Source organism: Salmo salar, chromosome 15 (assembly GCF_965601325.2).
Source record: "Salmo salar chromosome 15, fSalSal1, whole genome shotgun sequence".
Classification (NCBI taxonomy): domain Eukaryota; kingdom Metazoa; phylum Chordata; class Actinopteri; order Salmoniformes; family Salmonidae; genus Salmo; species Salmo salar.
This window is the reverse complement of record NC_138305.1, coordinates 81,600,746-81,625,000: the sequence shown is the minus strand read 5'-3', so window position 1 is coordinate 81,625,000 and position 24,255 is coordinate 81,600,746. Positions and strand designations below refer to the sequence as shown.

The 24,255-nt window shown below is 46.6% G+C and overlaps 1 protein-coding gene across 2 annotated transcripts in view; it reads right to left on the bottom strand.

The window, feature by feature from the left end:
• Positions 1–24,255, bottom strand: part of arhgap46b (Rho GTPase activating protein 46b) — a 95,134-nt gene that overhangs the window by 58,869 nt on the left and 12,010 nt on the right. The window contains exon 1 of one of the 2 annotated variants that reach the window (XM_014145897.3): positions 5,681–5,864. The exons of the other annotated variant lie outside the window; for it this stretch is intronic. Within the exon in view, the coding sequence (XP_014001372.1) occupies positions 5,681–5,691 (11 nt within the window). The 5' untranslated portion in view covers positions 5,692–5,864. Of the gene's footprint in view, positions 1–5,680; positions 5,865–24,255 lie in introns of those variants that run through there. 2 annotated transcript variants of the gene reach the window in all.

Below are 24,255 nucleotides of genomic sequence, written 5' to 3'. Positions count from 1 at the left end.
AGAGAGAGATGCATGCCAAATGTATGACCATTTTAGAAACACATATTTCCCTCAGAATACACAGACCCACAAAGAATTTGAAAACAAATCTAACTTTGATAAACTCCCATATCTATTGGGTAAAATACTACAGTGTGCCATCACAGCAGCAAGATCTGTGATATGTTGGCACAAGAAAAGGGCAACCAGTGAAGAACAAACATCATTGTAAATACAACCCATATTTATGTTTATTTATTTTCTTTAACTATTTGCATATCATTACATAGCCATAATATGGCATTTGAAATATGTCTATTCCTTTGAAACTTGAGAGTGGAACGTTTACTGTTAATTTTTGATTGATTATTCCATTTTTGTTTATTATCTATTTCACTTGCTTTGGCAATGTAAACATATGTTTCCCATGCCAATAAAGCCATTTGTATTTAACTGAGAGAGAAAGACAGAGAGAAAGAAAGGGAGAAAGAGAGAGAGAGAGAAAGAGAGGAGAGGTAGAGAGAGAAAGCGATATAGAAAGAAAGGGAGAAAGAGAGAGAGAGAGAGAGAGAGAGAGAAAGAGAGAGAGAGGTAGAGAGAGAAAGCGATATAGACAGAAAGAGAGAGAGAGAGGTAGAGAGAGAGAGAGAGAGAGAGAGAGAGAGAGAAAGCGATATAGACAGAAAGAGAGAGAGAGAGAGGAGAGAGAGAGAGAGAGGAGAGAAAGCGATATAGGCAGAAAGAGAGAGAGAGAGGTAGAGAGAGAGAGAGAGAAAGCGATATAGACAGAAAGAGAGAGAGAGAGGTAGAGAGAGAGAGAGAGAGAGGTAGAGAGAGAGAGAAAGCAATATAGACAGAAAGAGAGAGAGAGGTAGAGAGAGAGAGAGAGAGAGAGAAAGCGATATAGACAGAAAGAGAGAGAGAGAGGTAGAGAGAGAGAGAGGTAGAGAGAGAGAGAGAGAAAGCGATATAGACAGAAAGAGAGAGAGAGAGAGAGGTAGAGAGAGAAAGCGATATAGACAGAAAGAGAGAGAGAGAGGTAGAGAGAGAAAGGGATATAGACAGAAAGAGAGAGAGGTAGAGAGAGGTAGAGAGAGAGAGAGAGAGAGAGAAAGCGATATAGACAGAAAGAGAGAGAGAGAGGTAGAGAGAGAGAGAGAGAGAGAAAGCGATATAGACAGAAAGAGAGAGAGAGGTAGAGAGAGAAAGGGCTATAGACAGAAAGAGAGAGAGAGGTAGAGAGAGAAAGGGATATAGACAGAAAGAGAGAGAGAGAGGTAGAGAGAGAGAGAGAGAGAGAGAGAGAGAGAGAGAGAGAGAGAAAGTGATATAGACAGAAAGAGAGAGAGAGGTAGAGAGAGAGAGAGAAAGTGATATAGACAGAAAGAGAGAGAGAGAGGTAGAGAGAGAGAGAGGTAGAGAGAGAGAGAGAGAGGTAGAGAGAGAAAGGGATATATAAATATATATATATCGAGAGAGAGATAGAAAGACGGGGAGTTTCTCAGACTAGCATGTGACTAGGGTTGCAAAATTCTTTCAATAAATTCCCTGGTTTCCCTGGAATCAGGAGCAAAAAAAGGATGCATTCCGGAATCCTCCAACCAGGAGTTCTGGAAAACCAGGGAATTTATTGAACGTTTTTTTTTGCAACCCTAGTCACATGCTAGTGGTCAAGCGGGATGGATGCTGTGTCCAGCTGCTAGCTCGGTCAGTAGTAGAGAGCTAATACTGTACACCAACCCCACCCTAGAACCACACATAGCACTGTGATGCACGACTCAGACCACTCCGACGGCCCACACCACTCAACCCACCACCTGACAGACAGCTGAGACAGAGCTGGAACTCTAAGGTCTCTTAGCGCTCAGTCCTCTGGCTCCCCTGTCTGTGAAAGACGGTCCTTATACAGCTAGTAAAGTCGCTGACTGGGTCTGTGTGTGCGGCGCTGCTCCCTGTGCTCTCACCCAGTGGTATTACCCCCCACAGCCTGGCTACAGGCCTGCTTTGCTCCTCTCAATAAGACTGAGTTTGATTCCAGGCCGCCCAGGGCTATAAAACCCTGTCCGAGCCTGGCTGCCACTGCATCAAATCCCACCCAGCCAGGGACATAATGAGATGAACGACATACTGTAGGGTTTACGGTACACACCATGGCATCATGACATCGCTCAGACACACTGACACCTGGGACACCGGAGGTCGCCACGCCAACGGCATAGCTCAGGCATCATCATCAGAACCCATACGGAGGAGAGGAAACTTGGCCGTTGTGTTGCGAGTCACAGCACCAGAGAAAGACACGCTTCCAAATGGGGCATGACGAACGAGCACGCACGCATTCATACACACTCTGATACCTGGCCTCAGAGAACTAAGAAACAGAAGGGGGAAGCTGTATCTGTCAGTCTGGGGAAATAGACTGGAGGCCACGTAAAGAAAGAGACATAATATGATTGATAGTGCGGCTGTACGTGATCCTTGTGTTATTGTGCCCTAGAGGCTTTGCCAAGCACAACTTACTGTGTCTGTGGCAGAGAGAGGTCTCAGTACAACTTATCAACACCGCAGCACACTGCCGAAGGCTTTAACGCAGGTATTTTTCCTCCCAGGCTTTTCGCAAATTCACAGGTAATTGTTGGGACAGTTTTGGTACAATCTGGAACTTTATAGTTGTGCCAAACATGTGAGAACAACTTGGCCTCTTGAGCAAAGAGAGGTTGCTGGAATATCTCTTAGACAGTCAAGTCTTTAGGAACATGCCCACATGCCCAGACTAGACCTGGGGCTGACTCAGCTCTCACAACGAGCAGGGCTTAGTTTAGATAGGGAGGGACAGGGGAAATATTCAGTAACTCATACACTCCTATTCCAAGGAGTTTAGTTTGCCAATAGCTCAACAGATGAGTAAATATTACATGTAAAGTGCATGCAAGCCGAGATAAACAATCAGTGTCGTCCCTGAGCTGATTAAGTGAATCTGACTGGGTGGATTCTAATTAAAGAGAGACATCATTCTGTGAACTTGAACCGCAGTTTGATTTTGTTTATGAATCTCATGAGGGCATACAGTATAGCCTAGATATCCTCTCTCTCTCTCTCTCTCACACACACACACACACACACACACACACACACACACACACACACACACACACACACACACACACACACACACACACACACACACACACACACACACACACACACACACACACACACACACACACACACACACACACACACACACACACAATCATTCAGAGCTGCCGACTTGGACTGGAGCACAGAGCAGCAATCACGAGAGGCATCTCCCTTATGTGGGTGGTTGGGAGAACAACACTCTGGAACAAACAGAAGCCTCCCGGGGCAGCACAAAGCAATAAACTCCTCCTCCCGCTCCCACCATCCCCCAAACAGCTGGCAGCACCCCGACAACAACTTGGCGTTCCTTCGCTAGAAAACTTCCAAGCAGCAATGGAACATGGGATACTGGTTTGTTCCGTTGGTTTCTTTCTCTTGGGCCTTGCATGTGAGACTCCTGTAAGGCTTGTGTAAGGCTCGTGTAAGACTCCTGTAAGGCTCGTGTAAGACACCTGTAAGACTCCTGTAAGACTCCTGTAAGGCTAGAGTAAGACTCCTGTAAGGCTTGTGTAAGACTCCTGTAAGACTCCTGTAAGGCTCGTGTAAGACACCTGTAAGACTCCTGTAAGACTCCTGTAAGGCTAGAGTAAGACTCCTGTAAGGCTCCTGTAAGACTCCTGTAAGACTCCTGTAAGGCTCCTGTAAGACTCCTGTAAGGCTCATGTAAGACTCCTGTAAGACTCCTGTAAGGCTCCTGTAAGGCTAGAGTAAGACTCCTGTAAGACTCCTGTAAGACTCCTGTAAGGCTCCTGTAAGACTCCTGTAAGGCTCATGTAAGACTCCTGTAAGACTCCTGTAAGGCTCCTGTAAGACTCCTGTAAGACTCCTGTAAGACTCCTGTAAGGCTCCTGTAAGACTCCTGTAAGACTCCTGTAAGGCTCCTACTCCACCATTATTATTTTATCCATCCTGTGCCACGCATGTTCTAGACACACTGCTCATGTGGATCTCATCTGACAGGTCCAATCGTGAGTTGTGCTTGTCTCTCGTTCTAACCTCAGTGACAAGGTGCACACTACTCCTCCGCTGCACCAGGGACTATGTTCAGCACGTCAACATTATGGTCCCAAAACACAGAACTGAGCAAGATGAAAGCTTCCATTATTAAACACTACTGCAGTGTGACGAACAACAGCCCAGACAAGCGGAAGCCATTCACATGAGGAAGTAGAGGACTAACTGGTTCGGTTTCAGCTCTCACAATCACATTATGGTGTTATGACTCAGCACAGTCATTGTCATTCACTGTGTTCTCCAGGTTAACGAGTGATCTCAGTGGCACAGAGAGGACAGCAGAGGCGAGCAGAGCCAGAAGCCTGCAGATTTTGCTCATCCCAGCATTTTAAGGGAGACTGTGTTGTTAACTGCCTTGTTCAGGGGCAGAACGACAGATTTTGACCTTTCAGCTCAGGGATTCGATCCAGCAACATTTCCATTACTGTCCCAACGCTCTAACCACTAGGCTACCTGGCACCCCAATTCTACAATGTTCCAGAAACTCCTCTCCTACTCTACAGTAAAAGAAGGCACAAGAGAACAGTTTGGAAGAGATAAGAAAGGGAGAGGAAAAGGGAGAGAGAGAGGGAGAAAGAGACAGCGAGAACCTGAGCCTGAGCACATGTTTCTAAATACAGGATCTGGTCCGACTTGAGTCTACTTTCTTCCAGAGCTCGTGGCGTGTGACTCCAGGCTACCCACAAAGGGTGAACATTAGCATTCTGCCCATGCCAGGCTGTCCATACCATCCTGGCCTCACACCCAACTTCCACTGGAGCTTCACAAAATGGCCACTGCCAGGCCAAGCTGGCAGAGACACCATTCCACCCCCACCACGCCCCAACTCTGGGTCTCCATAGCTGGGTTCTCCTTTGTGTGCCACAGGATGAACGATCTGCGGCTTGGCCACTGGAGCAGGTTTGCCAGCTGTGCAGTGATGAGTGTCTTGGACAGGTTTCACCCCTGGCCCACTTCAGTAGGGCTTTAGTGCTATCCTGTACAATGAGACTTCTTTAGACACCGGGAAATCGCTCAGTTCACCTGAACCCTCTCTCAACTCTCTCTCTCTCCTTGTTCCTGTGTGTAATCAGGATTGTCCTGCTGCTGATTCCCACAGTCATGCTCAGCTGCTGCTAAGGCCTTAAGGCCTGGGACGGGGGTGAGGGGAGGGGTAGGGGGTGGTCGTGTGGCCACAGCAACAGGGCTCACCTGTTCCCCTCACTTCAGTTGTGTAAATCAACACGGAAGCCTGAACTCCCCCCTAACGCCAGGCCCTACACACACACACACACACACACACACACACACACACACACACACACACACACACACACACACACACACACACACACACACACACACACACACACACACACACACACACACACACACACACACACACACCTCATCTGCTCCAGCTCTGCCAACACGGGCTGCAGCTCTACGAGTAATTAACCCGTTTGGCTACGCCTGTTCTGCTTACCCCGCTGAAAAACAATCTGTCCTTCTGATTATTCACACAATACTTTTTCTGCTTAGTACAAATATCTGTTCCCCCACTTACCCCTGTCCCATCCATCACACCAGACAAAAGGACTGTTGCTGCTCCCACAGAACCTACTTCCTGTTATTGCTGTTGTTCTTCAGGACAGAGAGAGACACTGAAGAGAGAAGAGATCAAACACAACCAACAGTAACGTCCTTCTACTGTAACTCTCTGGATTTCTCCCTGCTCAGACACATACACACCCTGCGGAGTCTAAAGTCCTGCCTCAGTCAGAGCGCAACACGTGCCGGAAGGGAAGGTGTGTTTGGAGCTTTGTTGAGCCTTCACGTCACAACAACATCACAGAGATTAAACAAAATGGTGAAGTTGCACAATGCGATGATGTTGTAACAGATGATACCCTGCTGGATATGGAGGTCAACGATGGACATGGCATAGTGATCGATTATGACTTTCAGTTGTTTTTGAAATTCTACTACCACTAAGTTCTCCTCATGACAGAGACGGAAGATAAAAGAGATGTTATCAGGAAGGGGTATATATATTTCAAAGGGCTGTGTGCTAAACTCAGCGAGGGGTTGTTGTGCTGCTCTCTGTCCAGCTGTTTAAACCGTACCAGCAGTCTTTGTGCTCTGCCATCTAAGCATGGAGCCTATATCTGTCTCTGCCTGGGCCCCAAGGGCCTTATCACAACCTGTATCACAGCTCATGTAAGCATACATGCGGGTGTGTGCAGTTTGTCCAATGTGAGTCTCACTGGCCCATGTACGCCTTAGCATTGCATAGTTACGACTAAGGCTGAGATAGCGTCACCTTTACCTTGAACATTCCCAGATTTCTGTCCAAAGGCTCTGTGAGCCAGACCGCTCCGAAAGAACACTACATCTCATGTAGGGAGAGGTGGGCCGACAGCGGTAGAGCAGCCACAAGCACCTGTTGCTGAGGAACAAGGTGTCCGTGTTGAGGGCACGGAGTTGCAATTTGTACCAGAGGGAAATGTAATGAAGCAGAAAAATATTGTTGTAGAAGGTAAGGATGGATCTGAAGAGCCATTTCCTCAGACTGGTGAGGAGGTGCCCAGTACGAGTGCTGGGGTACAGAAGGGGGTTCAGGTGGGGCTAGTCTCCCAGGTAGTGGAGGAGATGCCCACTATGAGTAATGGGGTATAGGAGGGGGTTCAGGTGGGGCTAGTCTCCCAGGTAGTGGAGGAGATGCCCACTATGAGTAATGGGGTACAGAAGGGGGTTCAGGTGGGGCTAGTCTCCCAGGTAGTGGAGGAGATGCCCACTATGAGTAATGGGGTACAGAAGGGGGTTCAGGTGGGGCTAGTCTCCCAGGTAGTGGAGGAGATGCCCACTATGAGTAATGGGGTACAGAAGGGGGTTCAGGTGGGGCTAGTCTCCCAGGTAGTGGAGGAGATGCCCACTATGAGTAATGGGGTACAGAAGGGGGTTCAGGTGGGGCTAGTCTCCCAGGTAGTGGAGGAGATGCCCACTATGAGTAATGGGGTATAGGAGGGGGTTCAGGTGGGGCTAGTCTCCCAGGTAGTGGAGGAGATGCCCACTATGAGTAATGGGGTACAGAAGGGGGTTCAGGTGGGGCTAGTCTCCCAGGTAGTGGAGGAGATGCCCACTATGAGTAATGGGGTACAGAAGGGGGTTCAGGTGGGGCTAGTCTCCCAGGTAGTGGAGGAGATGCCCACTATGAGTAATGGGGTACAGAAGGGGGTTCAGGTGGGGCTAGTCTCCCAGGTAGTGGAGGAGATGCCCACTATGAGTAATGGGGTATAGGAGGGGGTTCAGGTGGGGCTAATCTCCCAGGTAGTGGAGGAGATGCCCACTATGAGTAATGGGGTACAGAAGGGGGTTCAGGTGGGGCTAATCTCCCAAGTAGTGGAGGAGATGCCCACTATGAGTAATGGGGTACAGAAGGGGGTTCAGGTGGGGCTAGTCTCCCAGGTAGTGGAGGAGATGCCCACTATGAGTAATGGGGTACAGAAGGGGGTTCAGGTGGGGCTAGTCTCCCAGGTAGTGGAGGAGATGCCCACTATGAGTAATGGGGTACAGAAGGGGGTTCAGGTGGGGCTAGTCTCCCAGGTAGTGGAGGAGATGCCCACTATGAGTAATGGGGTACAGAAGGGGGTTCAGGTGGGGCTAGTCTCCCAGGTAGTGGAGGAGATGCCCACTATGAGTAATGGGGTATAGGAGGGGGTTCAGGTGGGGCTAGTCTCCCAGGTAGTGGAGGAGATGCCCACTATGAGTAATGGGGTATAGGAGGGGGTTCAGGTGGGGCTAGTCTCCCAGGTAGTGGAGGAGATGCCCACTATGAGTAATGGGGTATAGGAGGGGGTTCAGGTGGGGCTAATCTCCCAAGTAGTGGAGGAGATGCCCGGTACGAGTGATGGGGTGCAAGTGGGGAGTGTTGAAAGGGATGTGGTATGAGTGATGGGGTGTAAGTGGGGAGTGTTGAGAGGGATGTGGTAGAAGGAAGTCAGGGGTCTGTGGCCTCAGCTGAGGAGGATCAGGAGAAGGATATGGATATCTCTCTTGATAAGATAGTAGCTGGTGACGACTCAGTTTACAGTCTAGAGGAGGTAAATGGGTTCCTGGATCAGACTTTTGGGAAATCTGTCAAATTGGCCGATTATTTTGACGTTGATAAGTTTGTGAGGTCAGCTGTGATGTTACAGAAGACGGTGGGGTTAGACCAGTTGAGTAAGAAGAAGCGTTTTCGCTTGAGGAAATTTGTTACTGCTGTCACAGCAGCAAAAGGTAGTGGGAAACGGGGTCAGGTTAAGAGAACATTTGAATAATAACGATGATCATGCTTCATAGGATGTCGTTTTTCTCTTTGGTTTTTCTGTGGTTTCATCTGCTTTCTCTTTTCTATATGGAGGTACTAAGGGTAGGTTCTATCAATATTAATGGTGGAAGGGACATGAATAAGAGGGCTTGGGCATTCGAAGTAATAAAACCGAAAATACTTAATGTAGTTTTTCTACAGGAGACACATAGTGATGAGGCTAATGAGGTTGACTGGGGTATGTGGTGGGAGGGACAGTATATACTCAGTCATAGTACTAATTTCAGTGCTGGGGTGGCAATCTTGTTTTGCTCAGGCTTAGGGGTGACTGTGGTATCTACAACAGAGATTGTCAAGTGAAGTAGGGTTGAAGGTGTGATATTACTCCTGTGTGTTTCTCTGTTGAGAGCACGCTGTTTGGGCTTAGACAAGCACCTTTTCCTCTTAGAGCTGGAGGGGGGTGACTGGCCTGACTCTATTTTAAGAGTCTGTTATGCAGGTTTGGAGAGTTCTTGTCAAGTCCCGTAAGGCCGGCACGCTACCAGGGATGTGGCTTTTTGAAGAGCCTCTTTTTCACAAACTGCCTATTGAAAAGAGGACAGCTGACCTCCAGTGGAGGATAATACATGGAGACATAGCCACCAACATGCATCTGGTACACCTGGACCCTACTGTTGGGGAGGGTTGTCCATTCTGTGCTGAGTCTGAAACTCTGGAACATCTGTTTCTACAGTGTCCCAGGTTGGTCGGGATGATTGACCTGATCACTTCTTGGTTCTCAGCTTTGGGAGAGGTTTTCTCTTCCCAACTGTTTATATTTGGGCTAAAGTACAGGTTATTCGGGGACAGCCTATAACAAACTGGTTAACCTGTTGGGTCTAGGGGGCAGCATTTGCACGTCTGGATAAAAAAAATGTACCCGATTTAATCTGGTTACTAATCCTACCCAGTAACTAGAATATGCATATACTTATTATATATGGATAGAAAACACTCTAAAGTTTCCAAAACTGTTTGAATGGTGTCTGTGAGTATAACAGAACTCATTTGGCAGGCAAAACCCTGAGACATTTTCTGACAGGAAGTGGATACCTGATGTGTTGTATTGATTTTAAACCTATCCCATTGAAAAACACAGGGGTTTAGGAATATTTTGGCACTTCCTATTGCTTCCACTAGATGTCACCAGCCTTTACAAAGTGTTTTGAGTCTTCTGGAGGGAGATCTGACCGAACAAGAGCCATGGAACGGTGATGTCCCATTAGACACCTGGCGCGCTACTTCATGTTGGGTACCCTCGTTCCAATACGTTATAAAAGGCTATGCATTCGTCCACCTTGAATATTATTCATGTTCTGGTTAAAAAAGGCCCTAATGATTTATGCTATACAACGTTTGACATGTTTGAACGAACGGAAATATATTTTTTCCCCTCGTTCATGACGAGAAGTCCGGCTGGCTTACATCATGTGCTAACGAGACGGAGATTTTTGGACATAAATGATGAGCTTTTTTGAACAAAACTACATTCGTTATGGACCTGTGATACCTGGAAGTGACATCTGATGAAGAGAATCAAAGGTAATGGATTATTTACATAGTATTTTCGATTTTAGATCTCCCCAACATGACGTCTAGTCTGTATCGCAACGCGTATTTTTCTGGGCACAGTGCTCAGATTATTGCAAAGTGTGATTTCCCAGTAAGGTTATTTTTAAATCTGGCAAGTTGATTGCGTTCAAAAGATGTAAATCTATAATTCTTTAAATGACAATATAATATTTTACCAATGTTTTCTAATTTTAATTATTTAATTTGTGACGCTGACTTGACTGCCGGTTATTGGAGGGAAACGATTTCCTCAACATCAATGCCATAGTAAAACGCTGTTTTTGTATATAAATATGAACTTGATAGAACTAAAAATGCATGCATTGTCTAACATAATGTCCTAGGAGTGTCATCTGATGGAGATTGTAAAAGGTTAGTGTATCATTTTAGCTGGTTTTATGGTTTTGGTGACCCTGTCTTTGACTTGACAAAACATTACACACAACTCTTGTAAATGTACTGTCCTAACATACTCTAAATTTATGCTTTCGCCGTAAAACCTTTTTGAAATCGTAAAACGTGGTTAGATTAAGGAGATGTTTATCTTTCAAATGGTGTAACATAGTTGTATTTTTGAAAAATTTGAATTTTGACATTTATTTGGATTCAAATTTGCCGCTCTTGAAATGCACCTGCTGTTGATGGAGTGCACCACAGGTGGCACGCTAGCGTCCCACCTAGCCCCAAGAGGTTAACAATATTGATCTGTTTATGAGTATATGGGGTATTCAGAGTCTGTTGTGTTTAGTTAGTGTGGAGGAGGATTTGGTGCTGTGTTTTTAATTGATGTGTAACTATGGTTTTGTATGAGTTTTTATTGTGTTGTGGGTTCCCAGATCCAATAAAGATTATTTAAAACACACTCTCTCTCTCTCTCTCTCTCTCTCTCTCTCTCTCTCTCCTCTCTCTCTCTCTCTCTCTCTCTCTCTCTCTCTCTCTCTCTCTCTCTCTCTCTCTCTCTCACTCACTCACTCACTCACTCACTCACTCACTCACTCACTCACTCACTCACTCACTCACTCACTCACTCACTCACTCACTCACTCACTCACTCACTCACTCACTCACTCACTCACTCACACAGTCACAATCAGCTTCACTAAAGGCATGCATTAGTCAAACGCCGGGAATCATTTGTGTAGACTAGTGCCTGAGCAATACTGGGAGTGTGTTAACGTGTGTGTGGCAAGGGTGCAGTGATTTACGAGTGGCAACCTGCTTCTTCTAAAACACATTTAACCTGTTGGGGATAGGGGGCAGTATTTGCACGGCCGGATAAAAAACGTACCCGATTTAATCTGGTTAATACTCCTGCCCAGTAACTAGAATATGCATATAATTATTGGCTTTGGATAGAAAACACCCTAAAGTTTCTAAAACTGTTTGAATGGTGTCTGTGAGTATAACAGAACTCATATGGCAGGCAAAAACCTGAGAAGATTCCTTACAGGAAGTACCCTGTCTGACCATTTCTTGCCCTCCTTGATTATCTCTAACAAAAACAGGGGATCTCTGGCATGACGTGACACTTCCTACGGCTCCCATGGGCTCTCAGAAGGCGGGAAAAAGCTGAACGATGTAATTCCATCCCCAGGCTGAAACACATTAGCGCGTTTGGCAAGTGCTCTATCAGAGGGCCATCAGGCTGAGGCTCGTGCATGAGGGGATAGCATGCTTTTACTCTCTTTGTATTAAAAAACGATTTCCCGGTCGGAATATTATCGCTTTTTTACGAGAAAAATGGCATAAAAATTGATTTTAAACAGCGGTTGACATGCTTCGAAGTACGGTAATGGAATATTTAGAAAGTTTTTGTCACGAAATGCGCCATGCTCGTCACCCTTATTTACCCTTTCGGATAGTGTCTTGAACGCACAAACAAAACGCCGCTATTTGGATATAACAATGGATTATTTGGGACCAAATAAACATTTGTTATTGAAGTAGAATTCCTGGGAGTGCATTCTGACGAAGAACAGCAAAGGTAATAACATTTTTCTTATAGTAAATCTGACTTTGGTGAGTGCTAAACTTGCTGGGTGTCTAAATAGCTAGCCCTGTGATGCCGGGCTATCTACTGAGAATATTGCAAAATGTGCTTTCACCGAAAAGCTATTTTAAAATCGGACATAGCGAGTGCATAGAGGAGTTCTGTATCTATAATTCTTAAAATAATTGTTATGTTTTTTGTGAACCTTTATCGTGAGTAATTTAGTAAATTCACCGGCAGTGTTCGGTGGGAATGCTAGTCACATGCTAGTCACATGCTAATGTAAAAAGCTGGTTTTTGATATAAATATGAACTTGATTGAACAAAACATGCATGTATTGTATAACATAATGTCCTAGGGTTGTCATTTGATGAAGATCATCAAAGGTTAGTGCTGCATTTAGCTGTGGTTTGGGTTTATGTGACATTATATGCTAGCTTGAAAAATGGGTGTCTGATTATTTCTGGCTGGGTACTCTGCTGACATAATCTAATGTTTTGCTTTCGTTGTAAAGCCTTTTTGAAATCGGACAGTGTGGTTAGATTAACGAGAGTCTTGTCTTTAAAATTGTGTAAAATAGTCATATGTTTGAAAAATTGGTATTTGAAGGTATTTGAATATCGCGCCACGGGATTACACTGGCTGTTGAGTAAGCGTCCCACCTAGCCCATAGAGGTTAAGGGGAAAATAGAGAGAAGAAATCCTTGGCCTGAGGGCTACCAGAATAAGGTAAAGGGAGAAGAATGAGACTGCCTGAGGGCTACCAGAATAAGGTAAAGGGAGAAGAATGAAACTGGCTGAGGGCTACCAGAATAAGGTCAAGAGAGAAGAATGAGACTGCCTGAGGGCTACCAGAATAAGGTAAAGGGAGAAGAATGAGACTGGCTGAGGGCTACCAGAATAAGGTAAAGGGAGAAGAATGAGACTGGCTGAGGGCTACCAGAATAAGGTAAAGGGAGAAGAATGAGACTGGCTGAGGGCTACCAGAATAAGGTAAAGGGAGAAGAATGAGACTGGCTGAGGGCTACCAGAATAAGGTAAAGGGAGAAGAATGAGACTGGCTGAGGGCTACCAGAATAAGGTAAAGGGAGAAGAATGAGACTGCCTGAGGGCTACCAGAATAAGGTAAAGGGAGAAGAATGAAACTGGCTGAGGGCTACCAGAATAAGGTAAAGGGAGAAGAATGAAACTGGCTGAGGGCTACCAGAATAAGGTCAAGGGAGAAGAATGAGACTGCCTGGTGAAATAGTACTGTTATCACTCTGAAACACCAGAATGTTCGGATATTAACAGTAGTCTGCCAAAAAGCAGTGGGCAGCCCACCAAACAGTTCCCTTTCTACTGAGCTCACATTCTTAGCAACTCAGCACAACACAAAGAACATACAGCCGTTCTCCTTCTGTGCTCCCCTCTCCTTCTCTTTCCTCCAGAGCGTAGCGTGCCTGTAGCCTCCTTCCTACACTATGAAGAACCTAATCTGGGAGAGTAATCAGACACTCCTGTTCACTCCTCACTGCGTTACTCCTTTCTGGGGCAGGAATGAAGTCCTGGCCCTGTTATAGCACTGAGCATTGAGACCCAGTACAGGACTCTACAGTACACACACACACACACACACACACACACACACACACACACACACACACACACACACACACACACACACACACACACACACACACACACACACACACACACACACACACACACACACACACATACACTAGCATGTCCCTGGGAGCAGGAGGAGAGGTGTTGTTGACTGACTGGCCCTATATTCAGCCTTGTTTCTGCAGCTCAGTGCAGCTCCCCAGTGGGGTCAAGGAGCTGCCTATACAGGGCAGGAAAACTAAAAATACACCCAGCCAGCCAGCAACCACAAGACAAAGACTCAAAACATGTGGCACCTGTGATCATCATGCCAGAGGACTGATTCCAAGTTTCTAAGACATTCCTGTCTGTCTCCCAACTCCTCTCTCTCTCTCTCTCTCCCGTCTTTCTCTCTCCCCCATCTCTCTCTTCCCCATCTCTGTCTCTCTCCCGTCTTTCTCTCCCCCCGTCTCTCTCTCTCTCCCCTGTCTCTCTCTCTCCCGTCTCTCTCTCTCCCCCGTCTCTCTTTCTCTCCCGTCTTTCTCTCTCCCATCTCTCTCTCTCTCCCGTCTCTCTCTCTCCCCCGTCTCTCTCTCTCCCCCGTCTCTCTCTCTCCCGTCTCTCTCTCTCCCCCATCTCTCTCTCTCCCCCGTCTCTCTCTCTCCCGTCTCTCTCTCTCCCGTCTCTCTCTCTCCCCCATCTCTCTCTCTCTCCCGTCTCTCTCTCTCCCCCATCTCTCTCTCTCCCCCATCTCTCTCTCTCCCCCATCTCTCTCTCTCTCCCGTCTCTCTCTCTCCCCCATCTCTCTCTCTCCCGTCTCTCTCTCCCCCATCTCTCTCTCTCCCCCGTCTCTCTCTCTCTCTCCATAATGGTGAGTTCAAAAGCAAAGGATCGTATGGCCTTGTTCTAAATATGAGACCTGTCACTATCGGCCTCAACACACTCAGTGCTGTAGCAGGATGTTTACTGGCAGGCAGAGCAGCAGCCTTAATGATGTATTGTCTTTGCACTACGTCTATGTGGAATACGGTTGTTATTGTTGGGAGGTAGAGCTCATGGAATAAAACCAGTAGCCAACCAAATCTCCCGGGGCCAAACTACATGCCAATTTCCATTTCTCTGAGTCCATCATGGCCTATATATATATATATTACACATGCCTGCTATGGAAGATATGACCTGTGTATAATTGTTGGAAATCCGTGCGCTATAAAAGGCAGTCATGGATAGGGTTTATGTTTCAGTGTTTAGATGGGGTTAAAACATCGGCCAGAGTAACCATGATGATGGTGGTTACAGCAGGGATTATCTCCTCAAGGTCAGGGGCAAAGTCCTGCCACGAAGCCAATACCGCTGCTGCTGTTTAGTGACACACACACGCACGCACGCACGCACACACACACACACACACACAGACACACACACACACACACACACACACACACACACACACACACACACACACACACACACACACACACACACACACACACACACACACACACACACACACACACACACACACACACACACACACACACACAGACAGACACACACACACACACACACACACACACACACACACACACACACACACACACACACACAGACAGACAGACAGACCACTTTTTCCAGCAGACCAAACTAGAGCTTCACAAAGAGTAAAGTCATGCAGCCCAGAGAGACAGCAGCCCAGAGAGACAGCAGCCCAGAGAGACAGCAGCCCAGAGAGACAGCAGTCCAGAGAGACAGCAGTCCAGAGAGACAGCAGTCCAGAGAGACAGCAGCCCAGAGAGACAGCAGCCCAGAGAGACAGCAGGAGAGACAGCAGCCCAGAGAGACAGCAGCCCAGAGAGACAGCAGCCCAGAGAGACAGCAGGAGAGACAGCAGCCCAGAGAGACAGCAGGAGAGACAGCAGCCCAGAGAGACAGCAGCCCAGAGAGACAGCAGCCCAGAGAGACAGCAGCCCAGAGAGACAGCATCCCAGAGAGACAGCAGCCCAGAGAGACAGCAGCCCAGAGAGACAGCAGCCCAGAGAGACAGCAGCCCAGAGAGACAGCAGTCCAGAGAGACAGCAGGAGAGACAGCAGCCCAGAGAGACAGCAGTCCAGAGAGACAGCAGGAGAGACAGCAGCCCAGAGAGACAGCAGCCCAGAGAGACAGCAGCCCAGAGAGACAGCAGCCCAGAGAGACAGCAGCCCAGAGAGACAGCAGTCCAGAGAGACAGCAGGAGAGACAGCAGCCCAGAGAGACAGCAGCCCAGAGAGACAGCATCCCAGAGAGACAGCAGCCCAGAGAGACAGCAGCCCAGAGAGACAGCAGCCCAGAGAGACAGCATCCCAGAGAGACAGCAGCCCAGAGAGACAGCAGCCCAGAGAGACAGCAGCCCAGAGAGACAGCAGCCCAGAGAGACAGCAGTCCAGAGAGACAGCAGCCCAGAGAGACAGCAGCCCAGAGAGACAGCAGCCCAGAGAGACAGCAGTCCAGAGAGACAGCAGCCCAGAGAGACAGCAGCCCAGAGAGACAGCAGCCCAGAGAGACAGCAGCCCAGAGAGACAGCAGCCCAGAGAGACAGCAGTCCAGAGAGACAGCAGCCCAGAGAGACAGCAGTCCAGAGAGACAGCAGGAGAGACAGCAGCCCAGAGAGACAGCAGCCCAGAGAGACAGCAGCCCAGAGAGACAGCAGTCCAGAGAGACAGCAGCCCAGAGAGACAGCAGCCCAGAGAGACAGCAGCCCAGAGAGACAGCAGTCCAGAGAGACAGCAGCCCAGAGAGACAGCAGCCCAGAGAGACAGCAGCCCAGAAGAGACAGCAGCCCAGAGAGAGAGTAGCCCAGAGAGACAGCAGCCCAGAAGAGACAGCAGCCCAGAGAGACATCAGCCCAGAGAGACAGCAGCCCAGAGAGACATCAGCCCAGAAGAGACGTTCAGAGCTGAGTCCTACCTTGAAACATGCCCACAGAACTCACACATTCCAGCTGACATCAACGCATGTGAATATTTGACCCGAAATACTGTAGCAGTAGAGTTATAGACAGAGGCCCTTCTCTGGCCCCCGAGTGGCGCAGCGGTCTAAGACACTGTGTCTCAGTGCTAGAGGTGTCACTACAGACCCTGGTTTGATTCCAGGCTGTATCACAACCGGCCATGATTGGAAGTCCCATAGGCCGGCGCACAATTGGCCCAGCGTCGTCCGGTTTAGGGTTTGGCTGGGGTAGGCCGTCACTGTAAATAACATTTTTTTCTTAACTGACTTGCCTAGTTAAATAAAATAAATAAATAAAAAACGCTCCTTTGGTTGTGTGTGTTTACATCAAGTTACTCATATCCAGTCCCTACAGACACACCATCCTTCTCCTCAGAGGCTTCCCTCTCCCAGTAATAATGGCCCATTTCTAAACCCTGCTCAGCATACTATCCACTGTCCTGCACAAAGCCAACAAAACCAGTGTGTCTGAGTGTATCCCAGTCAGGCCAGCAGTATTTCTCCTAATGTTCTGCACCCTGTCTTCCCCATCCAGCACCTCACACAGGAATGAACACAGAGGCTACTCTGCCGCCCAGAGCCAAGGGGCTAATGCTGTCTGTCTGAATGCAGGGCTGTGCTACTAACGTGGTGGGTCGTCTTGAGTGTTGTGCTCCAGGGCACACCGGCTGTGGTTCACATCTGAGAGGGGCTCAAATCAACAGTCGTTTGGTCCTCTCTCGCTAACCACCCCCCTGGTATCCCCACCAATGTAATGTGTGGGCTGTCCCTCTTTGTGGAGGAGGAGGAGGGAGGAGGAGGAGGCAGACAAGAGGGATGCTAGAACTAAACTATCATCTAACCCTCTCACTGCAGCTGTCTGGCCTGATTGCTCAATGCTCAGTCACGGAACCTCTACAATCTGTCTGGCTGTTTGGTCTCGCTCTCTGTGTTCCAGAATGCTCCCTGAGGCGTCTTGACTCGGCAGCCTTGGCTTTGAGAGGGATCTGTGTCTGATCACTGTCTAAACTGACTGATGCAGAAACCAAATGAAACAAGCCCATTACCCTCAGTTGAACCTCATACAGAGTTGAGGACTGATCTTCAATGCCTCCCCCTTCCTCTCTCTCTCCTTCTCTCTTTCTCTCTCTCCTCCCCCCTGTTTGCCCCGTCTCTCTCAATGGGTTAAAAGGGAAAGGCTCTCTGAAATGGGAGCCAAAAACGATGCTTTCTTTCTTCTTGTGATGTCAGATAAATGGACAAGAACACCTGTCTTTGCCATTCAGTGTGTTCGTGCAAGTGGATATGTGTGTTTTCAGGCTGTGTGCGAATACACGAGGCAGGGCAGAATGCATCAGTCAGGCTGTGACCTTCTCTGGATGCATGGAGAATTAATTAACCCTGACCGATCCTGTATATGACTTTGTCCCCAAGCAACCTCTGCTGCTGTGTCTATTTGTGTATTAAGGGGAGAGGGGGAGAGAGAGAGAGAGAGAGAGAGAGAGAGAGAGAGAGAGAGAGAGACATAAAGAAGGAAAGAAAGAGTAATAGGAGAAGATAGAAGTATTCTGATACAGAGAGAAGCAGGTGTATGCTGAGTGGCATCGTGGTGCAGGGTGGAGGAGGCTGTGTTACACACTGTCCCAGAGAAAACCTGTCCCCACGGTAACCACAGGGGGCCCCTGGGACACGGAGAAAGAGGAGTGTAGGAAACATCTGACATACATCATGGATGAGAGAGAGAGAGAGAGAGAGAGAGAGAGAGAGAGAGAGAGAGAGAGGAGAGAGAGAGAGAGAGAGAGAGAGAGAGAGAGAGAGAGAGAGAGAACGAGATGTATCAAGGGAGAGGTGGATTGCCAAAAACCTGCAAGTTCAATCCCACCTGCATCAGCTTTCTCTTTTTCTCCTCTGCTCTTTCTCTCTGCTGGAGGTAAGTGAAAAAAAGTAGCAAGCAACGTTTCAAACTTTGAATCACCCAAGAGAAAAAAAGAAAAAAAATTAGAGCAGCACACCCATTTGTCCTCTTTCTGCCGTCCTAGCCTGTTCCAGAGGCTCACTTTACTTTCTTCACAGAAAGAGAACCAGAGATTTGAGAGCCAGCGCTAAATCTGCCAAAACATTTAGTCATTCCTGGCTGGAGAAATACGGCACCCTCTTACTATGTCCTTCTAATACCAAAGATTAGCCCCCTAGCTCATCACTCTTCTGGAGACATCTATCACACACACACACACACACACACACACACACCACACACACACACACACACACACACACACACACACACACACACACACACACACACAGACATTCCTTTTGTCTGCCGAGCACTTTGTCAAGTGCTCTGGTCTATCAGTGGGGGATGCAGGATTATAATGGTACAGAAAGACTGCATCAGAATAAACCTTTCCTACAATAAAGGGTTGTTGGTAGATCTCCCCACACACACGCACACACACACACACACACACACTCACATTAAAGGTTCCAACCTGAAGCCATGCTCACAAGTCATCTGAAGCAGTCTCTATCAGATCGTTAACGTGCTCTAGAATCACCTACGCTACACTCTAGACAACAATCTGATTCACATGTTCTACTTCAGCCCCTCTGAAATATCCATACACTCAGAATGTACACACCCTGGTGAATGGTAACACAAACACACATTCTAACACACTTGTACGTATGTGACTGACACACCAGCTCACAAACATGATACGTAGTGTCAGCACTGGGCCACTTTATTCTCCAGTAATAATTAGCCTAGCGTTAGCCCTACGGCTCCGACATTATTCCCTCGTGCTCCGGAGTTGGCGCACAGAGAGCTGAGACATGTTCATATCCCTGCGGAATAACAGCACAGTTCCCGAGACACTGAGTGTTGTACAAAGCAGACCGTGGTGAGGCCCAGAGGACCAGCTAAACTGAGGATGTTCTACCAACCAACCAACCACTCCGCTCCGTTCAGCTCAGTTCTGTTCTGAGGACGCTTAGAGGGGGTAGAAATAAAAGACATGACCCACAGGGGGGCACTGAAAACAGAAAAGAAGAACAATAAAAGAGAAACAGTAGAGAGGAGGGGAGGGGAAGGATGAGGAGGAGATGGTATGGGAGGCGAGGAAACCATTCATTTAAATGGTGGAAGCAGGGGGGTGAAAAACAATATTGTCCCTTTTGTTAGTTGGTACCTCTCTCTCTTGCCCTCTGTGTGTTTGTGGCAGCGCTGAGAGGGTAAATAGACAGGGTACCATCTGTGAGAGCCGTGGCATTTGGTCACCACAGCCACTTACGCCCCCAGAACACTGCCTGTGTGTTTACTTAGTCAGAACCCAGCACCCGGCAGCCTTGACGCCAGCCGTGTGTCTACACACTCTGTCAGGACCAGGCAGTGGTGTGTGTGTGTGTGCACATAACTAGGAGCCCTGACAACTATAATGGGTCTTTTCTTCTACTCTGTGATGGTCTCCCTGTGTGTTCAGTTAACTCAACACTCCATTGTGACCCTGGGGTCTGAGGATGAGGTGGGAGACCTGAAAGAGGCTTTCTCCTCAAAGAGGTGGACAGAAAACAGGCTTATAAATGCTGTCAATCTCTCTCTCTCTCTCACTCTGCCCCCATCCCCCCCCCCCCCCCCCCCCCTTCTCTCTCTTACTTCTGTTACTCTGCTTACCTCTACAGGGTCTTTACTCAACAAAACACACAGAGATAGATCCGTATGGCCTCGACATACTGTCCACTGTGCACACATTCCCACAGGTTGTTTGCTGCTCCTGAGTTTGGAGAAGAGAGACTAAGAAGAGGATATGTGGATATGAATATATAAATAGCATTTATAAGCCTAATATAGTGTATAAGTGGTCAAGTTTTTTTGTGATTCCTATGTTGAAAATGTCAAATATATTTGCTGGACGGTGGTGTGTAATAAGCGGCAACCAGATGCTGCACTTGACACATTTATGAAATTGCTTTTTCCAGTTACTAATAAGCACGCACCCATTAAGTAAATGACTGTAAAAACTGTTAAATCCCCGTCGACTGATGAAGATTTGAAAAATGGTATGGTTGGTATGGCTGCACAGCCGATTGGCAAACGTACTGTAGATTTAGAAATCATGTGACTGAACTGAACAAAAAGAAGAAACTATACTATGAAACAAAGATATAAAAGATATATGAAGAAGGATAGTAAAAAGCTTTGGAGCACCTTCAATTACATTTTGTGCAAAAAGGCAAACTCGGCTCCATTGTTCATTGTATCAGATGGCTCATTCATCACAAAACCCACTGATATTGCCAACTACTTTAATGATTTTTGAATTGGCAAGATTAACAAACGTCTGAATCTACACATGCATAACTGCCAAATTATGAAAGACAAGCACTGTAATTTTGAATTCCCGTAAAGTGAGTGTGGAAGAGGTGGAAAAATGATTATAGTCAATCAACAATGACAAGCCACCTGGGTCTGACAACTTGGATGTAAAATGACTGGATGATAGCGTACGATAATGCCACTCCTATTTGTCATCTCTTCAATCTAAGCCTACAGGAAAGTGTGTGCACTCAGGCCTGGAGGGAAGCACAAGTCATTCCGCTACCCAGAAAAGCAAAGCACCCTTTACTGGCTCAAACAGTCGACCAATCAGCTTGTTACCAATCCTAAGTAAACCTTTGAAAAAAATGCTGTTTGTCCAGATATAATGCTATTTCACAGTAAACAAATTAACAACAGATTTTCAGCAAACTTACACGGAAGGGCATTCAACATATATGACACTTACACAAATGACATGATTGGCTGAGAGAAATTGATAATAAAAAGATGTGGGAGCTTTTTTGTTCGACTTCAGTGCAGCTTTTGACATTATTGATCATAATCTGCTGCTGGAAAAAATTTACGTGTTATGGCTTTACATCCCCTGCTATATTGTGGATCGAGAGTTACCTGTTTAACCTCTTACATCTAGACGTTCCGCTAGCGGAACACCTGCTCCAATATCCAATGATATTGGAGCAAATTCCTCAAAAATACAAAAACGTCAATTTTTCAAACATATGACTATTTCACAGCATTTTAAAGACAAGACTCTCCTTTATCTAACCACACTGTCCGATTTCAAAAAGGCTTTACAGCGAAAGCAAAACATTAGATTATGTCAGCAGAGTACCAAGCCAGAAATAATCAGACACCCATTTTTCAAGCTAGCATATAATGTCACAAAAAACAAAACCACAGCTAAATGCAGCACTAACCTTTGATGATCTTCATCAGATGACAACCCTAGGACATTATGTTATACAATGCATGCATGTTTTGTTCAATCAACTTCATATTTATATCAAAAACCAGCTTTTTACATTAGCATGTGACGTTCAGAACTAGCATACCCCCCGCAAACATCCGGTGAATTTACTAAATTACTCACGATAAACGTTCACAAAAAACATAACAATTATTTTAAGAATTATAGATACAGAACTCCTCTATGCACTCGATATGTCCGATTTTAAAATAGCTTTTCGGTGAAAGCACATTTTGCAATATTCTCAGTAGATAGCCCAGCCATCACGGCTAGCCATTTAGACACCGACCAAGTTTAGCCCTGATCAAACTCCGATTTACTATTACAAAAGTTTCATTACCTTTGTTGTCTTCGTCAGAATGCACTCCCAGGACTGCTACTTCAATAACAAATGTTGGTTTGGTCCAAAATAATCCATCGTTATATCCGAATAGCGGCGTTTTGTTCGTGCGTTCCAGACACTATCCGAAATGGTAAAGAAGGGTCTCGCGCATGGCGCAATTCGTGACAAAAAAATTCTAAATATTCCATTACCGTACTTCGAAGCATGTCAACCGCTGTTTAAAATCAATTTTTATGCCATTTTTTCTCGTAGAAAAGCGATAATATTCCGACCGGGAATCTCCTTTTCGGCAAACAGAGGAAAAAATCACAAAGACGGGGGCGGTCAGGTCACGCGCCTAAGCCCACAGTCCCTTGATTGGCCACTTGAGAAAGGCGATAATGTGTTTCAGTCTGGGGCTGGGATGACGACATTCAGGTTTTTCCCGGGCTCTGAGCGCCTATGGATGACGTGGGAAGTGTCACGTTAGAGCAGAGATCCTTAGTAAAAGATAGAGATGGCAAAGAAGTTCCAGAAATGGTCAGACAGGCCACTTCCTGTAAAGGAATCTCTCAGGTTTTGACCTGCCATTTGAGTTCTGTTATACTCACAGACACCATTCAAACAGTATTAGAAACTTTAGGGTGTTTTCTATCCATATATAATAAGTATATGCATATTCTAGTTACTGGGTAGGATTAGTAACCAGATTAAATCGGGTACGTTTTTTATCCAGCCGTGAAAATACTGCCCCCTAGCCATAAGAGGTTAACAGAACACAGAGGGTGTTCTTTAATAGAAGCCTCTCCAACATAATCCAGGTAGAATCAGGAATTCCCCAGGGCAGCTGTCTAGGCCCATTACTTTTTTAAATTTTTACTAATGACCTGCCTCTGGCTCTGAGTAAAGCCTGTGTGTCTATGTATGCTGATGACTCCACACTATACACGTCAGCTACCACAGCAAGTAAAATCACTAACTAATAAGTTAGAACAAAAAAATTCAAAAACTAAGGCATAATGTGGAAATTGAGAAAGTTAAGGTGACTAAACTGCTTGGAGTAAACCTGGATTGTAAACTGTCATGGCCCATACATATTGATGCAACAGTAACTAAGATGGGAGAGGTCTGTCCATAATAAAGAGATCTTCAGCCTTCTTAACAATGCTATCAACAAGGCAGGTCGTACAGGCCATTGTTTTGTCACACCTGGACTACTGTCCCACACATGTGTGGTCAGCTGCCACAAAGAGGGACTTAAGAAAATTACAATTGGCCCAGCAGCACAGCTGGCCCTCAAATGTACATGTCAATCTCCTGTCTCAAAGTAGAGGAGAGATTGACTTCATCACTACTTGTTTTTGTAAGAAGGGTTGACATGTTGAATGCACCGAGCTCTCCATTTAAACTACTAGCACACAGCTCAGACACCCATGCATACCCCACAAGACATGCCACCAGAGGTCTCTTCACAGTCCCCAAGTCCAGAACAGACTACGGGAGGCGCACAGTACTACATAGAGCCATGACTACATGGAACTCTATTCCATATCAAGTAACTAAGGCAAGCAGTAAAATCGAATAAATAAAACGGATAAAAATACACCTTATGGAACAGCAGGGACTATGAAGAGACACACACACAGGCACAGACACATGATAACATACACTCTAAACACACGTACACATGGATTTTGTGTTGTAGATATGTGGTAGTAGAATAGTGGCCTGAGGGCACACACTTTATCTGTTGTGAAATGTATTGTAATGTTTTTAAAATGGTATACAACTGCCTTAATGTTGCTGGACCCGAGGAAGAATAGCTGCTGTCTTGGCAGCACCTAATGGGGATCCATAATACATACAAATACCAGACACTAAAGAGAAAAGGGTGTGGGTGGTTAGGTATATAAAGGGAGTGAGGGGTAAGGGTGAACGTCCTCATGGTGTCTGTTCTATAGAGAGAGATAGAGAGAGAGAGAGAGAGAGAGTCTGGCAGGTTTCCAGTGGTCTGAGAGCTGCTGGTGCCAGTGATCCTATCACCA